This window comes from Balaenoptera physalus (assembly GCF_965194825.1).
Source record: "Balaenoptera physalus genome assembly, chromosome: 10".
Classification (NCBI taxonomy): Eukaryota; Metazoa; Chordata; class Mammalia; order Artiodactyla; family Balaenopteridae; genus Balaenoptera; species Balaenoptera physalus.
The window spans coordinates 106,581,484-106,605,130 of NC_138889.1; the positions used below are offsets into that span (position 1 = coordinate 106,581,484).

At 48.2% G+C, this 23,647-nt stretch overlaps 1 protein-coding gene and 1 long non-coding RNA gene across 22 annotated transcripts in view; one reads left to right on the top strand and one right to left on the bottom strand.

The window, feature by feature from the left end:
• Window positions 1-23,647, top strand: part of LOC309668086 — a 217,791-nt gene that overhangs the window by 111,742 nt on the left and 82,402 nt on the right. The window lies entirely within an intron of this gene.
• SF1 (splicing factor 1) lies at window positions 1,814-15,784 on the bottom strand. 21 transcript variants are annotated; one of them, XM_082477342.1, is made up of 15 exons: window positions 15,355-15,780; window positions 13,800-13,847; window positions 13,516-13,644; window positions 10,713-10,788; window positions 7,497-7,649; window positions 7,207-7,296; window positions 6,671-6,854; window positions 6,467-6,582; window positions 6,255-6,362; window positions 5,347-5,527; window positions 4,810-5,087; window positions 4,420-4,479; window positions 4,116-4,295; window positions 3,162-3,366; window positions 1,814-2,728 (listed from the first exon to the last, which is right to left on the bottom strand). In XM_082477342.1, the coding sequence occupies exons 1-15, from the start codon at window positions 15,383-15,385 to the stop codon at window positions 2,693-2,695; spliced, it is 1,875 nt and encodes a 624-aa protein (XP_082333468.1). In that variant the 5' UTR covers window positions 15,386-15,780; the 3' UTR covers window positions 1,814-2,692. The 21 variants fall into 21 exon arrangements, with proteins under 21 accessions (XP_082333468.1, XP_082333477.1, XP_082333482.1 ...); XM_082477351.1 differs by lacking the exon at window positions 13,800-13,847 and having other exon boundaries at window positions 4,814-5,087; window positions 15,001-15,784; XM_082477356.1 differs by having other exon boundaries at window positions 1,814-3,366; window positions 4,814-5,066; window positions 15,355-15,779.

A 23,647-nucleotide genomic window follows, 5' to 3' on the forward strand; every position in this document is an offset into this window, starting at 1 on the left:
CTGTTTCCCCAAGTCCTTCTCCCCTTTCACCCCCATTAGTGTTGCATGTATAGATTTTAAAGAACCCCGAGAGCACACTTTTCCAACCTGAACTAACTCAAGGTTGTTTATGTCCGACTAGGTTTCCAATCAGAAATCCTGCCTGCTTCCTGGGACCAATCTTGGGTTTCTCCAGAGCCCTTGGCTGGGTCTCAGTAACAGAGCCCTAACAGTGACCTTTCCCAACCGACATTCCTTTCCCCAACCTAGCTTTGAGGGGGTGGGGAGACACTGCTGCTGCAGCAGAACAGGAACAGGGTCAAGTAGAGGGCTCTTCTCTACCCTAGGTGTCCAAGGCGGGTGGGAGAGCACTTCTCCCTCCAGTTCCACCACAAAGGCAGGTGCTTGCTGTGGTTCCGAGGGCCAAGCCTTCCTGCTGTCTCTTGTCCATTTCAGGGCCTTGAGCTGCTTGGAGAAAGGCCGACACTGATGCCTCCTTCAGCCACTTCGTTACCCTCCAAAACCTTAACAAAAGCTGACGGCAGGGAGCAGAAAGGGAGTGAGCACAGGAATGGAGCTGGCCCCAGGGGAGAGAAACGGAGATAGCTGGGCTGTGGTTAAGTCATTTATTGATTTTATTTCTAAAACCCACATAGCGCCACTTTGCCTCTTCCAGAGCTTCAAAGAGCTAATTAACTGCCCAATGAGCCCACCAGGGAAACCAAGCTTGTGGGGGGAAGCAATGAGATGAAGCCGAGGTCAAAGAGGGTTGCCAGGCCCCAGGCCCTGCCCCCATTCTGTCAGCTAAGGACAAAGAGAAAAGATCTCCCTGCTCCCTTTCAGTCAACTGAAGTTCAGGGCTTGCTTAGGGAGACCCAGGGAACAGGTCTGGGTTCTGAGGCTTCATTAACCCCCGCGGGCCTACCGCAAACACAGGCACCCTGGATGGGGCCCAGATACCCAGGCTCTGCTCCAGATAAAACAGCAGCGGCCAGCCCCAGCCTGAAGCTGGAAAGCAGCCCGGGCCAGCACTGTGTTGTCCCCACTGGCCAGGAGCCGTGGGCAACAGGAGCTTGCTGTCCCTCAGCCTCCCGGAAGGAAGGAAAGCTAGTGGGAAAAGGCAGGCCCCAGCGCAACTCTCCCCAGGGGAACTGTAGCAAAGCAGCAGCAGCTGAACAAGACCCTCACTGCCCCATGTTATGTCCTGAGATGGATTTTTCTAGTGCCACCATGGGCCCTATCTACTACCCCAGACACGAAAGACCAAAACAGCCTGAGACCCTCTGCGAAGTGCTTACAAAGCACAAGGTGGGGCCCCTTCTCCTGCCCCACCTCTCCCCGAAGCCTGCAGTGCTGGCAGGCGGCGAGTCACCAGCAGAGACAGAAAAAGCCACTTGGCGGTTTTAATTTTAGCAGCTCTGAGCCTGACAGGCAGGATTAGTTGGCTTGACCTTTAGTGCCGATGCCTCCCTAGGCCCAGGACCTCACAGTCAGGTGGCAGCTTCCAGGCACAAATCACAACTGGAGCTCATTGCATGTGGAGGTCCAAACCCCAGGGAAAGGCCTTTGAAAGGACAGAGACCAGGGAGGGGGTCACCAGGTTCTCAGCCATTAACTACGAAGGCAGAGGGAGGAGGTGGGGCCACCCACACACCAGCTTCCCCCAGCGAAACTGCACAGGGAGGTAGACAGGGGGCTTCCTTCAGCAAGGTCCCAGAGGCTCTCCAGGAAGAAAACGACAAGTGCGGCCAGGAGCTGAACGCAGGTAAGGTAACTGGTGCTGGTGCTGATGGTGGCAGAGGGGATTTAAAAGAAAAGGAAATAAACAGACCCAGAAAACCACACTGCTCTTTTATTCAATGAACATCCCCCTTTAACGCAGTGTTGAATCATACACCAAAAAAAAAAAAAAAAAAGCCCAGAGAAATTTCTGCAGATAAACCAGTGAAGAGAACGCGCATTATACATTATTGTCAACATAATCACTCCATGAAGAGGAAGGAGGAAAAAAAGGAAGCAGAACGGAAAACAAGGGGCTCAAACCCCTAGACACTGCAAAACACTGACATTTGGGACTAAAATAAATTTGAAAAGGAAGCCTTCCAGGAAAGAGAGGAACAAATGAAATCTGAGGCAGCTCAGGTGCTCAGGGGCGTGGAAAGGGCGCTCCTGGCTGGCAGACAAGCCCACGGCGGCGTAGGCGGCCCCAACTACTGGCAGGGATGCCAGGACGGATATGGACCCTGGACATGGGGGTCAACCTGCTAGTCTACAAAGGTGGCAGACAAAACCCCACGCTTAAAATTAGGAAAAAAAAAATCTCAGGGCGACTATGGCACCTTGAAAATCTTAGAACCAAAGGAACCCCCCACTAGCCTGACATTGATGGCCAAAAGCCTTTGCCTAAAAACCATTTGTTCCCCTCTCCTTAGAAAGAGAAGAACGAGGAATGAGAAAAGGGAAAGAAATCTAATTGCAGCAGAAGACCGGGGAGAGCATCTCCTTGGACGGAGTCTGAAGAAAGGAAAAGATAAGGAAATAATAAAGGAAAAAGAAAAATTTAATAAAAAATTTCACAATATGGAGCCAGCGTGTTCCGATTCCGTCCATAAAAATAACTCAGGCTGCTTTGCCGAACCATCCTGTCCACCAGGGGCGCTGCTGAGGCTGTCTGCCTGGAAGGGTCACCAATGGGCGCGGAAAGTCCTCACTCTCATGGCTCGGGCCATCGCCGCCGCGGGGAGGGATCCTGGCGGCCCGGTTTGGGGAGAGGCAAAGGGATTTGGGTGAGGAGAGAAAGAAGACAAAGAAGACACTCGATGCTACGGGGCGCCAGGAGAGCCCAAGCTGGCGCCCCTACTACCACCTGCCCGTTCCTAAGTGAGGCCTCAGTCGCTTGGCCCAGCCCGGTGCGTGCACACACACACATGCGTGCACACAATCACATGCGTGCGTCCCAATGTCTGGCTCCATATGGTGAGGTTCGGCGTGTGTTTAAACGAGACCAATTCTCTCTATATATAATATATATTTTCTTAAAAAACCGAGTCTAGTTCTGTGGTGGAGGCGGTGGGGGAGCTGGAGGCATCCCGAAGGGTGGCATGCCCGCCACCCCCATGCCCATCATGGTGACAAAGTTAGAAGGGTCCATGGGAGGCGGAGGAGGAGGGGGCGGGGCATACATCATGCCGGCGGAACCAGGCGGCGGAGGCGGCGGAGGGGGAGGGGCCCCGGGCGGCAGAGGCGGCTGGACCCCTGGGGGCAGGGGCACCATAGTGGGGTTGCCTTGCATCTGAGGGGCTCCTGGAGAAGCTGCGGCAGCCGCCTGCTGCTGTTGCCATGGCGGGATGGACCCTGTGCCAGCGCTCGTGGTGGTAGTCGTCGTATCTGGGGTGGTAAAGAAGCCCAAGGTCACACGCGCGGGGGCACACCGCGGCTCTCTGCGGCTGCTGCCTTGGGATGGGGGGGCGAGGGACGCCTGCTCCTTGCTTGGCATGCGGTACGGTGGTGGGGGGCGGGCGGGCGGGGCTGTCCTGGCGATGGGGGTGGAGGGGTGGGCAGGACTACCCTGGGGTCAGCCTCAAGGTCTCTAGGCTTAACAGAGTAAGCCCTTTGTCACCAATGCCCCTGGAAGGGCTGAGGGGAAGGTACCAGACACAAGAACCGGCTCTGACATCCCTCCGCCCATCCGCCGCCACCACCGAACGGCACATTCAACCTCAAGGCCACAGCTACTCTCCCCGCTGACAGATCCCGATCCCATCCCCGCAGTCTCTCAGGCCCCAATCACATCCCTCTCCAGAGCAGGCATGCACCACCCCCAACCCGGGCCTAACGCATAGGCTTGGGCCAGCCAGCAGCTCACTCGGCAGAGAGCCCAGACTTCTGGCACCCTACCTATGATGGCAGCTCCCCTCCAGGCCCCCACGAACCTCTCCCCAGACACAACCACACCGAACATCAGCTCTCCTCCCCGAGGCCCCCAGGGTCCACAAGGCCCTTCTGTTTACCCTGCAGCAGAGACCAGAGTCTCACCCCAAGGTGTCTGCCTGCCCGTCTGCAAGGGTCTCTCACTCCTCTCATCCCCCTCCCCCGCAATCCCACCCACCCCCACAAGCCCAAAATATTCCACTCACTTTGCTGCCATGGCAAAGGGGTACTGGAAGCCATACTGCTGCTGGGCGGAGGGGGTGGCGGAGGCTGCTGCTGCTGCTGCTGCCATGGGGGAAGAGGACCAGAGGGAGGGGGTGGAGGCTGCCCACTGGGAGGCGGCGGCGGCGGCGGCATCATGCCCATAGGCGGCGGCGGCATCATACCTGCAGGCAGGTGGACACAAGGGTGAGGCCTCAGGAGAGGAGAGGGATTTGTGACAGAGCCCCCACTCACTCCCAGGCCTGGGACGGGACACCCCAAAGTGAGCAAATGGCCAGGCTCCATTACCTTTTCCTTGATGCAGGCGATAGACCCCAGAGCCCACAGGCGTACTTCCCAGGTACTGATCTTGATGGAAGGAAAGAGCAGGAACTTAGCAGGACATTGGAACTGGCCAGGGAAGACGCCGCCCCACCAAGAGCTTAGCCGCACAGCTTGCGATCACTATCCTCACAAGGGCAGTTCTGAGACTCCGCCCCTAAGCAGTAGGCTTGTGCCTACCCCACACACAAGTCCCTCCCTGAACCAGGATGGAACCTTCTTCCTGACCTGGAGCCCAAGCCTCGGCAAGAGACTCAGTACCAATACCCGACCGCTCCGAGACCTGCTTCCAGTGTGCAGTGACGATACAAACCCTTGCTTATCCCAAAGCCCCAAGGTTTCTGGTCTGACACTTACTTACCCATTGGAGGAGGGCCATGGTGCCCAGGTGGGTGGGGGCCCTGGTTCATCGGTGGTGGCGGCGGCTGCATCCAAGGAGGAGGGGGTCCATTCGGGTTGTGCTGCATGGGATGTCCACCGTGCCCGCCCGTCAGGCTGGGTAACGGGTGTGGGAAGCTGTGCGGGCCACCTCCGGGCCCACCAGGGCCACCTCCGTGCATGCCATGGTAGGGCCGACTCTCTGACGGGCCAGAATTCATCCAGGGTGGGCGGCTCTGGGTAGTGGACATGAGAGACTACGTGAGAGCATTTCCCGCCAGCGTCCCTGCCTGCTCCCCCTGGTGGCAACACTGTTCTTTCGGCTATGCCACAGGACCAGGACACAAGGACAAGATCTTCCCCAAACTGAGAGGTCCCCAAACATTCCTGACGTCCCGAAAGAACAATGTTGCCGCCCATGTCCACCTGTTCTTCCCAAAGCACCTGGCCACGTCCCCCCAGTCTCTTCGAAAGACAAGGGGGGCCAGGCTACGAGAACCAGCCCTTGAAGCTCACCGGCGGAGGTGGATTGTTGGCGGGAGCAGCGGGCCGAGGTGCACTGGCCAGGGGTGTGGTGGCGGGCCCAGAGGTGGAGCCCACAGATGCGGGCACAGGTGCCTCCCCCAGTTCAGCCATGAGGGACAAGTATTCTTTATCCATCCGCGCTTTATCCTGAGCTGACTGGGGGTCACCAGGCCTGAAGGTGGGGTGGGGGACACAAAGAGAGAAAAGGAAAAAAATTCCTTAAGATAGAAACCTTTACTGTAAGAAATTTACACAGAGGAAGTTCTGAGGAATTCAGTCACCCTTTCTGACCCCTTCCTCAGAAGAGTCTCATCAGCGCTTCAGTTCCATGCCCAGCTCTGCAACTGGGATTACCACATGTACCTCTGCCACAGCAGAGACCCTTAGGGCAAGAAGAGAGGAGACAGGAAGCACCAGACCAGAGCCAACCACGCCAGCCAGGAAAGCGCAGGTTTTTCCAAAACAGCAAGTTTCATCAATTTCTACATTCCAGGTTTGAGGGAAGGAAAATCTATGCAAGACCGGAGCAACTGCCAGAACTTCCTTAACAAAGCTTTTTATATTTGCCACCCAAAGTAGAAAAACCTTGCTATCAAATGCTGGTTCACAACTGGTCAAAACTCCACAGGATTGCTGTCTTCTTGTACCAATCTTAAGCAGCAAATGGCAGTTAACATTAAGCCACTGTGAAAACACCTATACCCAGAAGGGAAGTTTTCCAGTTTCCCTGGGCTCAAGATAAGCAATAAAACAGGGATGTTCTGCATCAGCTGTTTCTAAATCATCCTGGGCTTTAAATCACACCATTACAGACCACATTCACAGAAAGAAAGCTTCTCTTGGGTCTGCAGGTTAACAGGAACTGTCCTGTATTCCACGGGCTACCAGGAAACCCTCACCTTTGGAATTTGCAATCGGAAGCAATGTGGCCAGCCCCTCCACACTTGGTACACACTGTGGTATTGGTAATGCTGCGGGTCTCCGAGCTCTGCCAGGGTCTTAAGATCCTGTTGAGAGAAAAAAGTCACCTGAAGGGCTATGGCCAATCACCCTTCCTCCATAGGTTCTTCAGGTCTCTGTGCACTCCCCTCTCAACTGATCACATACATACCTGTTATCATCTTCCCGAAGGGTCCCATTCAAACGAGCCAACTCTCGAAGCTGCATCTTCCGTAGATCGTTCTGGTCCTCAGGAGTCTCGATACCCTGCTTCAGGATGTTTCTTATCTGGTGGAGATGCAACGGGCACAGTTATATAAGTCCTGGGACTACCACCTAGAATTCTGGCTAGAGACTTCCTTTCTGGCTCCCTCACCTGTTCTACTGCTTTCTTCACATTCTCCATGGTATTGGCAGTAACCAGGGCATGAAGCGGCTCATCTTCTCCTGGCAGCATCTGGCCATCTTTGCGCCCGACTTTCCCTTCTTTCACAGAGCCTTTCCCCCGGATCATGATCTTGGCATTACACTCCTTCTCTATGTTCTTCAAGGTGTTCCCTCTGTCAAAGGCAGAAAAGACCGCTGTCATACCTGACACGCAAATTCACACGCCAGAGTGGTTCGCTGGGCACTGGAAGGAAACCGTGAGTGCAGGGAATGGGATTTTCCCACCAAGAGCTCCATGATCTCTAAGTTAAGGTCACAGACACAGCAACCCTCAAGATTTGACTTCTCTGCGGTGAAACGGGGAAGTTAAAGAGATTTTCTCACACAAAGGCATGCACTCAGCCAAAGTGAACATCCTACCCGAAACACGAAAATAAGCCACCAGTGGCACCCAAGTAGGCAGAAGACAGATACATCTCCCAGGTCCTTAGGAATTCTATATTCCAGAGGATAGTAGTTACTCACCTGGGCCCAATCAGCAGCCCCACAAAGTTGATTTCTGGATACTCATCTTGTGGAATCATTACTTTATCGCTCACACGTGTTGCTGGAGGTCTAAGAAAGAAAAGACTCATAGACTCTGCACACTTCCAAGATAACACAAATAGAGAGCTCTTCTAGAACTAAACCTTGACACCACATGTTAATTACAGGTGACTGGGGGTAAGGAGTAAGAGGTTAGTACCAAAATTGCTCTACCAGACCACACCTAATCCACAGGTGTCCTTGTCCCAGATCACCTGGCCCCCGCTTACTTGTAATCTGCAGGTGGCTTGAAATCAGGGTTGAGGGCAACCATTTCCGTGATGAGGTTATGCCGCTCCTCTTCAAGCTTTTTGCGGGTGCGGAACTCACGAGTGTTAAGCCGCTTCCCCTCGCTATTGTAGATGGGCTCAGGGGAAGGGGACCTGTGGGAAACAGACCACCATCACTGTTCTGCCTTCACTTTTCTCTCATTCCCACATGGGCTAAAATAAGTCTTCCCCAGCCCCTCTGCCTCTCAGACCCTAACTCAACACTCTTCGGAGGAACCGACCATAACGTGTGCTATTCACGATCGTGTGGAATGGGGAGGTGGAAGCTGGCTTAGCATTAGGGGGACTGGGGTGTGTGTGAGAAAGAAAAAAGTAGTTTTGCTTCTAAAAGTGAAGAGAGGAAAAAAAGTCTGTCCTTCTGGGGGGAAATATCTAGATTGTAAATGGCAAGGACAGTATCATCCTCTGGAGTCTTCTTGCCAAATATGAATTTGCTTTCATTTGAAAAAAAATTAACATTACAACTTTATGAACCACGGAAACCCGAAGTTTAGGCAAAACGTTTACTCTTGCAGAGCTCATGCCCTATCAGGAAGAGAGTCTGTACCCCTACCACATAGTAAGTATGAGCTCTTTAACCCAATGCAACTGGGACTCAAGGCTACTGCAGCTACTTGGCCCCCACAATGGAGAGAGATGGTTCAAGGCTTCGTCTCTGCTTTTCCTTCAATGGCCTGGCTGGCTGTGTCCAAGGCCCAGGAGTCAACCTGTTTTCTGGCTGTTCGAGGTTGGGGAGTCTGGGTAGAGAAAACCGTTAAATTGCTAAAGCAGCTTCTGTGAGAGGCTGCAAATGCAGATTTGGTCAAGTACTTGTCTAGGGTCTGAACCTGCAAACAGCAAGGGGAAAACCTATGATTCTCCACCAGAGTTTACAAGTCCAGAAAGCAGATTTTCTCTCTCTCTTTTTTTAAGGAGTAAAATGCTGTTGCTACAAGTAAAAAATAGTAACGATAAAATGGTCAGTTTACCACAGCTGGATTTTGCGGTAATTAAAAAAAAAAAAAAAAAGAAAAAAGAAAAGTTACACTCCTAGAATTCTGAGTTAAGATTACAAAAAGGACCATAGCTTGATATTCTGAATGAAAATTTAGTAGCAGCTGCAAGAAGGGAAGAGACCATGTGGATCAGGTTATTTTAAAAACATCCTGAAAGTAGTCAAGACTCCTATACCCTTGGTTTAGTTGAGAGAACCTTGCCTAGTTGGAGAGCAAGGACTGAACTCGGCTGCTCCCACTGTCTTCAGCCTAAAGGGAACCATGTCATACCACGTTACACACACGATGGAATAAAAGGTCAGGTTTGTTCATGGCTAATGACGGCTAAATGACACCTCCGTTTCTAGCATTTGTATAAACTGTTAGCACAATCCAGTAATAGTGAACAAAAACAAACATACCCCAGCTTATTAGACTATCATCTTATACATTTAAGTCTATAAGAGATTTTAAAACATTTTTAACTGTGCAACTTGAGCAAAATCAAAATGGCATAAAGTGGCTTCATATTGAGAATACACCTTCTTAAGAAATAATCTTAAGTAAGAAACTCATAGCATTTCCCTCCAACCTGGGTTCTTTCAAAGCAAAACCATCAGGCATTAATTAGGGCCTCTTTCAAACTGAATACAAGGGAGAAAAAAAAACTCTGCTCTGTTTTTATTTCTAACATGCTTGACGTTTCTAATTCCCACCTCATTCATAGCTGTCTAGAATTAAGCATTTCTGGCTAATCACCAGTTTTACCAGCACCAAATTGGTCATTTAAAGGTCCTGCAACAGTGAACCTCTTTCCAAATTGTGGAAGTGAAAGGCAAAAGCCAATATTCTAGAGGTCAGATTGGCCCAACTTCTTCGCTTTGAATAGGCACTGTATTATAGATCATCTAGTTTCTAATCCAAATTCTCCAGGAAGCAAAGAAGGTTTGTTAAAAATTCAACTTTTTGAGGAATTGCCTGGTAACCTGTAGACATGTCATTAAAGGGAAAAAGGCCAAAAAGGCACTAACAGTTGTGGTCTACAACCTATAATTCAAATCTTAAAAAAGTCAAAATATAAAACATAATACAACCCTCCAACCAAAATCTACTGGTGAAAAAATAATAAATTTAATTAAATAAAATTAAAAGCGTCAATATGGAGAAATAAGTTAATTTGTTTCCTGACAAAGGGCAGCAGAAAGATGCTTAACTGAGTGGCTTCTAAAACCATTACATCATCTTCCTGATTTAACAAGTTATTAAAATGGGTTACAAAAGCCAAAAACACTACTTTTTTTAAGCAAAGTGTTTTGAACTATGCTGCATGCACTAAGAGAAATTTCAGAGAGGGAGGCGTACTGCCCTTCTATTAAATGGACCAGATGACCAGATTTTAGCTGCTCAAATATCAGCCTGCGAATAAAATTCCTGTTTAAAAAGTTCATTTCCCTCAGACTTTTTAGACTTTTTACTTTTCAGAGGTGAGAGAAATTATAAACTGAAATGACAAGACCACAGCTGTTTGAAGACCACACTCCCTTTAAAAAAAAAAAAAAAAAAAGTAATTTAGGGTTGGTTGCTTGCCTTCCCAAAACAGGTGAGAATATTCTGGCCCCTCCCAACACCCCAGGCAATGGCCAAGGCTGAAAATTAACTGGCAGTGAAGGAAGTTGGTTAGAATCTTGTCTATTTTAAAACCATGTCAAAACCATGAGCAGGAGACTGCAGCAATGAGCTGACCAGAATGAATTTCTGGCCTACTCAGATTCAGTGATGCTCAAAAATATTCTTATTCCCTACATTGTGTAGTATCTGTGAGGAAAACTTTACACCTGGGCTCTCAGCCAAAGCAGGTACTGAAATGGCTGGTTAACGGGCCACCTCACTGTCCCTACCGGTGGGTAAATCAGGTTAAAAAACCTACATGCTTACCAAATGAAAACCGGTTGTCCGTTTTCCTGTTAACTTTCGATTCTGCTAGTAATTAAATTTCATTCCAATTTTCTAACTGATGACTGACCATATATACTGCTAATTTACACTCTAGTTCCCAGAATGGTCACAGTACCAGTCTTCTTACTAGGATTTTATTGAACTGACACAACATGTTGCCACCAGTAAAATGTATTGAGAAAAAGGTAAAAGCGTTACTGTCAGCTGGTTAAAACTGTTTCCCAACCTGTCCTCAGGGTTAGGGGGGATGCCCAGGTCTCCTGTGCGCAGTTTACGAGTCAGGTCTTCTATCTGCAGTTGCACTGGAAGAAACCAGGTTAGGAAAGAAAAAAAAAGGATGGAAAAAAGACAATGTTACCAAAAAACATCTCAAATCTCAACAACAAGCATGAAGAACTCGGAGACTTTGAAAGGGACGACTGATCAGTGAACACATTGAGGCAAAAACCCCCAACCACCTATTGGCAGGAGTCCATTTACATCTATAAGTATCTTTCACTTCAAAATGGTTATCACTTAAGGAAGCAAACAATTTGTTGGAAGAGGGGTTAGCAGTATAGACTGTTGGCTAAGGCTAACATCAAAGCAATTATTAGGAGGTGTTTCACCTCTCCCTCCCCACCAAGGCTTGCTATACAATTGGTACCCAGAACTAAACCACGTTATCACCAATATCCTATTCCCATCAAATTACATTCTTGAGTGCAAGACTCTTAGTTTATTTTTCCTTCATTAAATATTAAACATAACCCAAAATGAGACTCAATTAACATGGGACAAGGAAAAACACCAGTTAAGCAAAGATCATTTTCATTGATACCAGACTTAAAATTCCTTAAATAAGACATTTAATAACCAATTCAACAATCTCATATAAGTTTGTACATACTCTTTGTGTAAAACCAGATCCAAAGGATCTCCCAATACCTGTTGTTTTTTATTCAAATTTTATGACAATCCATATACCTTAATAAACCAGTAACCGTTAAGATGCAAGAAGTCTGTTTTTAGACTTGTTCCTTATGTGGGGAGTAAAAGTAGGGGTGCAGAGGATGAAAAGTATTGGTCAAAGACAGTATGTGTGGCCCTCAGACCTTGACAAATGAGGCTGTATGTGAAAAAGAGAGATGAGGGTTTCACAAAAGTTCAGTGATTCCAGGGGAATATTACCCAGATGATTTCTCAAGACAATGGCACTGCAGAGCCAGACCACTTTCTTCGGCATGCTGAAGACCACCTGTTTCTTACCTTTGTAGCATCTGAGTGTTCTAAACAGATACTTCTAAATAAGGGCAAGTTTTACTGGGTTGGGTTAAAGTTGAGTTGGCTCCGAGAATTAATGCATGTCTAACCCCAGACACCCTTCTAATTTTAAATACATCCCACAGGGATATATCACACAGCCACTCAAACTCTGAAGAAATGAAAATCCACATTAATATCAAGAGAAGATATTGGGGGCATTCTGTACAGGGCAGCATGTACCATGAAAGACAGAAATGCAGTAAGACACACATGGGCCCCTAAGCTCTTTTATGCCAGAAAAGTTCTGACTTGGCAGTCAAGTATTAGCTCAACAGCTCAAGGTGAAAGTCACCTTCACGGAGATAGGCAGTCATCTTAACTGGACTGTAGGGGTGTGGGATCTGATCTAAGGAAAATTGCTGGCACTTAAATCAAAAGGCTGCTATCTTCCTTGGAGCAGAGACCTACAATAGCCTAGGCTCTGATTCTCTCTACTTTGATTATAAATAGCCCTTAGGGCCCAGAGCATTAACTCCCTCCAAGGGAAGAGAGCTGGAGATGTAAAGAATGAGTTTGTTTTTCCCATTTTCTACATCTGCTTGTGTCCTTGGGATATCACTCCACTAGGAACATTTTCATAAGGTTATCAAGACCCAGACCAGTCAAATATGAGACATAAAGGGATGGGTGGGAATAGACTGAACAGTGGGGAAAGAAGAATTATTAGTATTGTAAAAAAGAGATAGACAATTCCAACACCTCAAAATTCTCAGCAATCTAGAAACACAAGAGATTAAGATCCTCAAGAACAACAACGGCCTTGAAGTTTTTTATTCGTGAAGGCCACAACCTCATCCTCATGGGTCTAGGAGGCGTCTGCCCTAATTTACTCCAAAGGGGATGTTTATTTGGTTAGTAGGAGATGTTTATCAAGTGAACTTTTTTGAGACAGCTGCACAATTACATAAATAAAGGTAAAACTTGCATTAATAACCTAGTATTTAAAAAAAAGGTAATTTTGAGGTTAATTTCGTTTCTACTGTGGACATTCTTACCTCTCAAAATTTCTCAACAGTTAAGATCTTTTATCCTAATCACCTCATTACTCCATATCCAAGCAGTATCCCTTTCCCTGCAGAGTTCTTTAGTAATAAACACAAGAGCCCTCATTTCAAGACAGCTCTCCACAAAAGACCAAACCAGAAAAGATGCTAAAGGAAAGGTTAAATTCATCAAAATGGTAAAAAAGGGGTGCACTGTAAACACACTTTCAGAACCACTTTTTGATTAAACTGAGCTTTTTTTTCCCTTTTAGAAAGTACCTATAAAAAATAAAAGACCACATTTTAGGGAAGGGAGAAATATGAAATTATGGTGAAAGGCCATGCTGTGAAAAAGGTACTCGGTTTACAATACCTGCAGTGTTCTCCACTGGGGCCGTGTCCAGAGAGGCATAAAACACTCACCTCATCAACTGGCAATGAACAGCAGCTGAAAAGGGTGGGGTGGGGTGCTGGACTGGGGACTATTCTCACTAAGTGGGCCCCTCTACCCTCCTGGCACTCATGGAGAACACTGCTGTTACCAACAGACCAAAACAAGGAGCTACAAATGCAGGACTCACAGAGCAAAAACTGATAGATTATACCAAAGTCGCAAGTACACCTGACCATACCTCCTCTCAAAAAAGAGAAAACTTTAAAGTCCCAAACTTTCAACAGATAAAATGTTGCTCAGAATAGTAACAATCCGAAAATGCATTTGGGTGCAGAACGTGTATTTACCTATATAAGCTCTTTCTTGTTCCCGAGTAAGTCCAGGGGGGATAACTGTAGGCATTCCTGGAATCACCGTCTTCTGTTCCATTGTGTCTTGGTTCCAGCGGCTCCTCTTCCGCTTCTTACTGGGGAAGTCTAAAAGAAATAAAGTTCATCAGATGCAAATATAAACCAGCAGAGTAACTACCAAAAGAAGTTTAGGATACTTATGATTATTACACACAACCTCAGCAGACTGTGAAACTGAGAGCTTGACCTAAAATGGAAATGGCAAAGAATGGAACACAAACCTGAGGAGTCAAGAGACATGGCCACTAGAAGGGGACCTGGACCTGGGTCTGAAAAGTTAATATTTCACATTTGTAATTTTTGTCCACAGAAATTCTGTGAAGTACGTAAACAAGGTAACAAATCTCAATGCATAAAGTTTCAAGTAGTAAAATAAAATACTGAGAAGATAATATACTACGTGGTTGTCCATAAACACCTTAACAGCCCCAGAGGAGATAAGAGTAGACTAAACATTCAGACAAGCCTGTAAAGCAATATTGGGACCTGCTGGCTCCTCCCACCTCCCCATCAGTCACCTGTCTAAAGGGGCCAAAACACAACTAAACCTATAGTTACTACGTGAAAAACCTGGATTCTTCAGCAAAATCACTTTTTCCTCAGAAATTTAGTCAAGATCAGCATTCAATTTTCCTGGCCAGTTGGACACTTAGTATCTAAAATTTGTATCAAAAATTCAACAAAGAGCAAGGTATATAAAAGCCAAATCCTCCTTCTCCAGTACACAGGCAGAAACTCCCTAGCATTTGGTACACAAAAGTGTTCTCCTCAGGGGCCAGACCCAGGGGGAAAGCCTCAAGAGGCGAAGGCATGTCACATTTCTTAGGTAGATAAAGGGAGATTAGGAAACGGAACAGAATTTCCTCCCCCAAAAAGAGCCACAAAAAAATCAGACCCAACCATCCTCTGAAGACTTTCAACCTCTTTGGTTCTCTGTAGTGAAAACCCTGCCTTACTGTAGCAGTCGAGGAGCTACTCTGGGTACTCTTCTCCCTTTAGGACTCTTCTACAACCAGGAAAAGGACGCTCCACGTCATCAACTGACCCTTTCACACCTTCCAGACTTGCACACCCAACACCCCATCCACTCACTCGACCCCCTCCACGCCTCTCCCCTACACCAGGGGCGGAGAGCAACAGGGGTCCCCCCCCCCCCCACCCAGGTTTTCAGGCTGGCCGCAAAGTCCGGCCGCCACACTGCGCCTGCGCACAACAAACTTCCTCCCGCCGGGCCCCCACCCCTAACGCGCGGGCGCACTCGAGGCCCGAGAACCCGGCCGCGCGCCCCGTGGCGCCTCCGCCCGGGTCTCCCCGTGCGCGCGCGCCCCAGCCGCGTGCAGCCGCCGTCGCCGCCGCCGCGCGCCCCTCAGCCGGCCGGGCCCATCCGCGCAGCGCCTGTCGCGCTCTCTCGGCCCGACTCACCTCCTCCGCCACCGGCCGGGCCCGGCTGCTGGTCCTGACGCGGCGGCTGGGGTGGCGGCGGCGGCTGCGGTGGCGACACGCGCTGGTAGAGCGGCGGCGGAGGGGGCGGCTGCGGCGGCGGGTACGAGGCGCCCGGGGAGGGCGGCGGCGGCTGCTGGGGAGGTGGGGGGGGCGGCGGCGGCGGTGGCGGCGGCGGCGGCAGCGCCGCGAAGGGGAAGGCCGCGGTCAGGGCCCCCACCGAGCCCACGGGCGGGGGCGGCGGCGGCCCGGACACCAGCAGCCCCGTCCCAGGCCCGGGAGCAGGCGGTGGCCCCGGCTCGAAGCCCCCTTTGGGGCCAGGGAGGCCCAGCTTACCCAGCGGCGTGGCGTTCGCTCCGGTCGCCATGGCGCCCCCCAGGGACCGGCACCGGCGGCTCCTTTTCGGCGGCGGCGGCGGTTTCTCCTTCGCGAATCTTCTGGGGGGAGGGGACCTGACTGTGCTGCCGCGGAGCGCGCGGAGCCAGTCCTCTCACGCGGCGGGCGGCGGCGGCGGCGCGAGACGCACAAAGAGGGAGGAGAGAGGGCGCCGCGGGGGCGGGCCGGGGGCGACGGGGCCGGAGCCTGGATTGGGCCGGGCCGAGGCAAGGGGTCGAAATCGGCGGCCTCCGATTGGCGGAGCCTTAGCCCTTCTCGATGCGCGCTGGGATTGGCCGGACCGTTAGGCCAGGCGAGGAAATGGCGGCTGAGCCTGGAGAGCTGGGAGGTGTCGCAGCGCGCACTTCATTTGTTACTGCGCGAACTGAGCTCGGAGTCCAGAAAGGCGGGGATAGGGTGGGGCAAACTCTGTGACGTGTGGGGCCAAGCGCTCTCCCATTGGCTGGAGTTGATGGAGTCAAACTCGGTTGCGTCGTAGTGTCATGGGATTGGCTGTCGCTGGTTCGATTCTTTTTTCTACTCCCTTCCCCCGGGGAGTAGTTTCGCTGGGTTTAAGCGAGAGGTCGCGACGCAGAAGCCCGGGCCGAAGGAGATTTAGGGTCGCGGGGAACGGAGCAGCAGCGCGCATGCGTAGATGGCTCAAAACCGCCTCTCAGCACTTGGCTTCACCTTCGACCCTCGGGTCCGACGCGGAAGCCCTTGGTGACGTCAATCCTCGATTCCCTTGGTAACCCAGAACCGAGGGACGGGGGAGGGGCTGGCGCGGTTGGGTAAACCAGATCCGTTGACAACTCAGGTGAAAGGGGACTTACTGTTTTTGAAAAAAATAAAAGTGGAAAAATCAAAAGCTATGAAATAGTCTTGTTGACGGATTAAGAACGATATCTGAGCCGATGGAGGTACACATATCTTACGTGGAAAGCAATATGAAGTTGTCAATTCCAAAATTAGTTAATTTTGATTAGAATCCCAACGAGGTTGGGGTTGATTAAATCATCTTTAAGTCATATAAAATAACTGAAAATAGTGGGGAAACTTGTAAACGAGATTATGGCGGAGCTTGCCTTTCCAGATAATACACAGTATAAAAGACAATAATGAAACAATGTGTTATTGTTGTAGGAAAAACAGATTAGTGCAACAGAATAGAGTCTGGAAATAGATTCCCTACAATACCTACCAAAAAGGTGGTATTTCAATTCAGTAAGGAAAAGATTTAGCTAGTAAATGGTATAGAGTCCTAAATCTAAACAATAAAACAGACACGATACAATTTAGGAGATTATCAGGGTCATCTAGGGGTAGAGACTTTATGAAGACAGGAAACTCAAAATATAAAGAAAAAATATACTTGATTACCAAAGAAAGTAAACCTATGATAGAAGTCAACAGACAATAATACATTAGGAAAATATACTTACCATACATATGATACAGAGCTAATATCTATAATATGCAAAGAAGTCTTGAAAACTAATTAGAAAAAAGACAAAAACAATAGAAAATGAGCAAACACTGAATAGGCAAGTCTCAGAAGAGCAAATCCGAACAGCCAAAAAAACGTGAAAGGTACTAACAGCCCAAGCAGAGGAATGCAAATTAAGGTGATAATGAGAAATCTTTAAATAACAATCAAATAGAAAAAAAAAAGTGCTAACACCTACTATGAATTCTTTTTTGGAAAGCATTCTGTTATCTGTTAAAATTGTACCCCTTGCAGGAAAAATTAAACCTTTCAATGTAGCAGTCCAAGTCCTGGGAATCTGCCCCAAAGCAAGGCATGTGATTATATAATGTAATGAGTTCAAAGTCTTCTACTGCATTTACTGCAGCCTTGTTTGTAATGGCAAGAACCTGGAAACGAAGTAGATTACCATCAATATGTGAATGGCTGAATAAACGAGATCACCCATAACTGGGATTAGTAGGCAGCCTTGGAAAGCAGTTAATCCACCAGGTTGGTGAACATATTAATGTAACGGGAGGGTGATGCATCCTGACTCCACCGGTCAGGGTGAAGCTCCTGGGCTCAGGACTCTTCCAGACCTTGCCACCCAACGCATGTCTTCATCTAGCTGTTCATTTAAAAGTAGCCTTTAAAATAAATTGGTAATCATAAATATTGCACTTTCCTGAGTTCTGTGTGTCATTCTAGCAAATCATTGAACCTGAAGGGGGGCTGTGGGAACCCCTGAATTTGTAGCCAAGTTAGACAGAGGTGTGGGTAGCCTGGTGACCCGGGACTTGTGATTGAACTCCTTAACTTGTGGGGTCTTCCCCAACTCAGGTAATTCATGTCAGAAGTGAATTGCGGGGGACTTCCCTGGTGGTCCAGTGGTTAAGAATCCGCCTTCCACTGCAGGGGACATGGGTTTGATCCCTGGTCAGGGAACTAAGATCCCACATGCAGCAGGACAACTAAGCCCACGTGCCGCAACTACTGAGCCCCCAGCCACAACTAAGACCTGACACAGCCAAAAATAAATAAATTAATTTTTTTTAAAAAAAGAATTGAATTGTAGGACATCCAGTTGGTATCAGAGAATTGGTGTCAGAACATAAAGAGTAAGAAGTTTCAGGATTTCCCTGGTGGTCCAGTGGTTAAGACTGCCCTTCCACCGCTGGGGACACTGGTTTGATCCCTGGTTGGGGAAGTAAGATCCTGCATGCTGCGGAGTGCAGCCAAAAAAAAAAAGGTTTTGACCCCTACCTACTAATCCCTGGCGTTTTCTATCTTTTAACTCTAATCTGATAGTTCAGAAACCCCAGGCCCCTGGCAAGATCGGGAGGTAGTATCATGCAGCTAGCTGAGCCTAGAGGGAGCAAATCCATCGCTGTTCACCACAACCAACCGCCCCCTCCGCCCCGCGTCCAGCCTTTGGAGAGCCCCGTACGTGATTCCATTGCCTGAGTTAGGAATAATATCTACAATGGAGTGGGCACACATGATGCACCAAGTACTTTTAATAACTTTTTTCCTCTGGAAAACCATGTTTATTTACAACTCCCAATTAAAGGTAATTTGAACAAGGTGGGGGGGATGGGTATTGGAATTTGTGAGTTAGCTACAAATCAGAAATAATAGCAAAGTAGATATGTACAAATCACATATCTGGTAAAGGACTTTTATCCAGGGTCCCAAAACTCAACAATAAGAAACAATTCGTGGGCTTCCCTGGTGGCGCAGTGGTTAAGAATCCGCCTGCCAATGCAGGGGACACAGGTTTGAGCCCTGGTCTAGGAAGATCCCACGTGCCACAGAGCAACTAAGCCCGTGCGCCACAGCTACTGAACCTGTGCGCTAGAGCCTCCGAGCCACAACTACTGAGCCTGGGTGCCATAACTACTGAAACCCGCACGCCTGGAGCCCGTGCTCTGCAACAAGAGAAGCCACCGCAATGAGAAGCCCGCGCACCACAACAGAGTAGCCCCCGCACGCTGCAACTAGAGAAAGCCCGCGCACAGCAACGAAGACCCAACACAGCCAAAAATAAATAAATAAAATAATTTTTTAAAAAAGAAAAGAAACAACTTGTGTGGTGATGGAGGTGTCAACTAGTTGTAATCATTTCACAGTATATATGTGTATCAAATCATCACACTGTATACCTTAAACTTCCATGTTGTATGTCAATTATATCTCAATAAAGCTGGAAAAAAAAACCCTATTTTTTAAAAGCAAAAAATTTGAATCGACACTTTACCAAAGAACTCACTTTATTGTGCTTTGCTTTACTGCACTTTGCAGATTGTGTTTACAAATTGAAGGTTTGTGGCAACAGTGTCAAGCCAGTCTGTTGGTGCCATTTTTCCAACAGCATTCGCTCCCTTTGTGTCTATCTGTCATATTTCGGTAGTTCTCACAATATTTCAAACACTCAACCAGCAAAAAGATACAACTCGCTGAAGGATCAGATGATGGTTAGCAATTTTTTTAACAATAAAGTATTTTTTAGTTAAGGTGTGTATATTTATTAAAGACATAATGCTATTGCACACTTTATAGACTATGGTATAGTGTAAACGTAACTTTCACATGCACTGGAAAACCAAAAAATTCACGGGACTCCCTTTATTGTGGTGGCCTGGAACAGACCCCGCAGTACCTCTGAGGTGTACCTGTAGATGGTAAATAAGCACAGGAAAAGATGCTCCACATCATTAGTCATGAAGGAAATACAAATTAAAACCACTATGAAATACCACTACATATGTGTTTGAGTGGCTAAAATTAAACAAGACTGACAATACCAAGTGCTCGCAAGGACTTGGAGGAGCTAGAACTCAACGACCCTGCCGATGGGAATGCAAACTGGTACAACCACTTTGGAACACAGCTTGGTAGTTTCTTAAAAAGTGAAACAAGATTTAAAATAATATTTTTTTTAATTAGAATTAAACAAAAAAGAAAAAAAGAGAAAAAAAAATGAAACAACACCTACCATATGACCCAGCCCTTCCACTAGAAAGCATTTACTCAAGAGAAATGAAAGTATATATCCACACAAAGACATGTACGTGAATGTTCATAGCAACTTTATTTGTAATAAATAGTCCAAAACTGGAAACAGCCCAAATGTGTATCAACAGGCAACTAGCTAAACAAACGGTGGTATATCCATATGATGGAATACTACTTGGCAATAAAAGGAATGACCATTAATACATGCAACAACATGGATGAACCTCAAAATAATGATGCTTAGTGAAAGAAGCCAAATAAAAAAAGGAATACATACAATATGATTCTATTTATATAAATTCTGAAAAATGCAAATTCATCTATAGTGACAGAAAACAGATCAGTGGTTACTTCGGGATGGGGAGGCAAGGAGGAGCAGGAGGCCCTGATTAGAAAGAGGAAGAAGCTTTGGGGGTGATGGATATGTTTATCTTGATTGCAATAATGGTTTCACTGGTGTATATGTGTGAAAGTCATCAAATAGTACATTTTTAATATATGCAGTTCATTGTGTGCCAATTATACCTCAGTAAAGCTGTTTTAAAAGAAGCAACAGAAGAAAGCAGCTACAGAGGGACCTGCCCATAGTTTGTCACTGGAACATTGATTTCATTATCTCCACTTGATTTTATCATCTGGGAAAGGATTATGTTGCCTTTTTGGTTTTGTTTTTTAAGCCATTACAGAGTTTTTTTGTTTTGTTTTGTTTTTTTAATTTTTAGTGATTTATTTATTTATTTCTGGCTGTGTTGGGTCTTCGTTTCTGTGCGAGGGCTTTCTCTAGTTGCGGCAAGCGGGGGCCACTCTTCATCGTGGTGCGTGGGCCTCTCACTATCGCGGCCTCTCTTGTTGCGGAGCACAGGCTCCAGACGCGCGGGCTCAGTAGTTGTGGCTCACGGGCCTAGCTGCTCCGCGGCATGTGGGATCTTCCCAGAGCAGGGCTCGAACCCATGTCCCCTGCATTGGCAGGCAGATTCTCAACCACTGCGCCACCAGGGAAGCCCGATTACAGTTTTTTTAAGTGCTTACTTTAAAATATCTAAACTTACGTTTTCTTACTTTTTTTTTTGGCTGTGCAGCGTGGCATGGGGGATCTTAGTTCCCAGATCAGGAAGTGAACCAGTGCGCCCTGCAGTGGAGGCACGGAGTCCTAACCACTGGACCACCAGGGAATTCCCTCACATAGTATTTGATACATACAAAAGGCTGTGTGGAACCTTATGTGCATTAGGAACTGAGCTATAAATCGAATGCTCATGAACCCACCACCCAGCCTGAGAACCAAGGTATCACCAACACCTTTGCAAATTCCTGGGATCCTTCCTTACCCCATTCCCACTCCCCTCACAGGGGCCATCATGTGAATTTTGTGCTTTTTCTTCCCTCGATCTCCTAAGAGTTTTATCACATGTGCTTAAATCACCAAACAATAGATGGTTTAGTTTTGCTTATTTTTGCTATCACACTGTGTGTCATTTTATGCAATTTGCTGTTTTCACTCAGCATTACATCTCTATGATTCATCTGTGTCACTGCATTCTGTGTACTACAATACTTCCAATCCTCCCTATACCCTGCAGATAGACAGGACATGGTCTACCTGGGGAAAACACAGCTCAGCAAGCTCACCCAGTCCAGGGGCCCAACTCTAGGGCCTCCTCTTCACAATATCACGCTCATTCCTTCACTCAGAAAGCATGATTGAGGGCCTTCTGTGCACCAGGCAGTGACCAGGCACTGGACATACCGCTGTGAGCACGGCCGATGCCCTGCTGTCTTGAAGCACACATTCTGGTTGTCACCTCTCACCTTGACCCTCACTTGACTCGGCTATGGGCCAGCTACCCGAACATCCTGGGGTGCCCTAGCCTCTTCCTCTTACCCACGGAATGGCTAACGGAGGCTGATCTGACCCATCCCAGAGGCTTCTGCCCAGGGACGGCAGTGTGACAGTAGCTGTCACAAGGACAAAGACAGCCAGCTCTGACCCAGCAAGGCCATTTCCAGGAATTTATCCTACGGGACACTTGAATACGTACACAGTGACACTGGCATAAGAGTATTTATTGCTGCATCATTTGTAATAGCAAACTAGTAGAAACAACTGAAATTTCCATCAATAGGGATCTAACTACAGTTAATTCACATTAGTTATGGGAAACCCATACAGTGGAATACCACTAGCTATAAAAGAACAAAGTGGGAGGCACTGATCATGGAAAGCTCTCAAGGACAGATTTTTTTTTTTTTTTTTTGGCCACTCACTCAGCTTGCGGGATCTTAGTATCCCAAGTAGGGATCGAACCCGGGCCCTGGGCAGTGAAAGCGTGGAGTCCTAACCACTGGACCGCCAGGGAATTCCCTCCAGGACAGATTTTAAAGGGCAAGATTAGAACAGTGTGTGGAATTTATTACCGTGTATGTAAGAAACAGGGAAGACTAAAGCATACCATTGCTGCTTAAATATGCATAAGTACTTCCAGAAGGTTTATAAGAAACTGGGACCTGAATAGGAGACTTCTCATTGTATTTACTTTGTATTTTTAAAAAAATTGTGTACCTATGGCCAAGGGCTACCTATTTAAAAACACACAGATAAAATAACAATTTTGGTCTTTCAGTGCATATTCCCTGGCTTCTTGGCCTTTCTTCGGCTGGTGGCCAGACTTTGCTGGCAGCAAATATTTTATCAGGGGCCCCTGCTTCTCCCAGGCACCCCTGCTTTGGCACATTACATTCTGACACCCCCCAACCCTCCTTTAGAGTGTTGGGGCAACCTGCCACAAGGTGGCACTGTCTGCCGCCTGCTGCTCCATGGGCTGAAAGTCCTCTCCCAGTACCTGGGGTCAAGGCTCAGGGGTCTCTGTCCAAGGAGCAGGAGCTCACCTCCCCACCCCCGGCACTCCTTAATCCTGCACCTCTGCTAAGAAATCTGGAAAAACGAAGTTAGGAATCATATCCCAGTCACCCCCTCCATCTGGCCCATCAAATGCCCCCCCTCCCCAGGCTGGTGCAGACAAACCTTCAGAACTTGGAAGGTGCCTCTTTCCTTCCTTTGGGTCTCAGGGGGAACACAGGCGTGCATGCCTGGTTCACAGGAGCTGTGTCTCTGCCCCCGATCTGACTCCCCATTTCAAAACCCTCCCTTGTCTCTAAGAGAGCAGTCAGAGCTCTGCTGAAGGGTGGAAAAGGGGACAATATGACAACCATGAGATCACCCGGGGTCCCCTGCCAGGAGCACTGGGGACTGGCATGCCATCTACCCAGCACACACCCACTTATCATTTCATTCATTTATCAAGTATTTACCAACAGCCCACCAGGTGTAGAGTTCTTATTCAAACACTTGCCTTGAACATCAGAAGGGAGATGATCGGGCCAAACTGACCCTGGACCTTTGCTCAAGCTCCTCCCCCAGACTCAGGCCTTCCCACCCTCCGCAGCTCTGGTCCTGTCTGTGCAACTGACCCCTCCTTTAAGGCCAGCTGTCATCCTGCCTCCTTGGCCTCACCTGTCCAAAGGCTCTGGTCAAGAGCAGCCTGGTCAGTGCCTGGGGCCACAGGGGGCTCCCTGGCCTGGGGGCGTGGAGCCCGCTAAGAGGGAAATGTGGGAGAATGACGATGCAAAGCACAAGGCCAGCAACGGGTGGACGAACGTGCCCTCGAGATGCAGGCTCCAGCAAGGACAGCTCCCCTCACTGGGGGCTGGTCCACATCTTGGTAGGGACCCCTCTGGGAGCCCAGGGATGGGCACTGAAGAGACCCTGTGGGA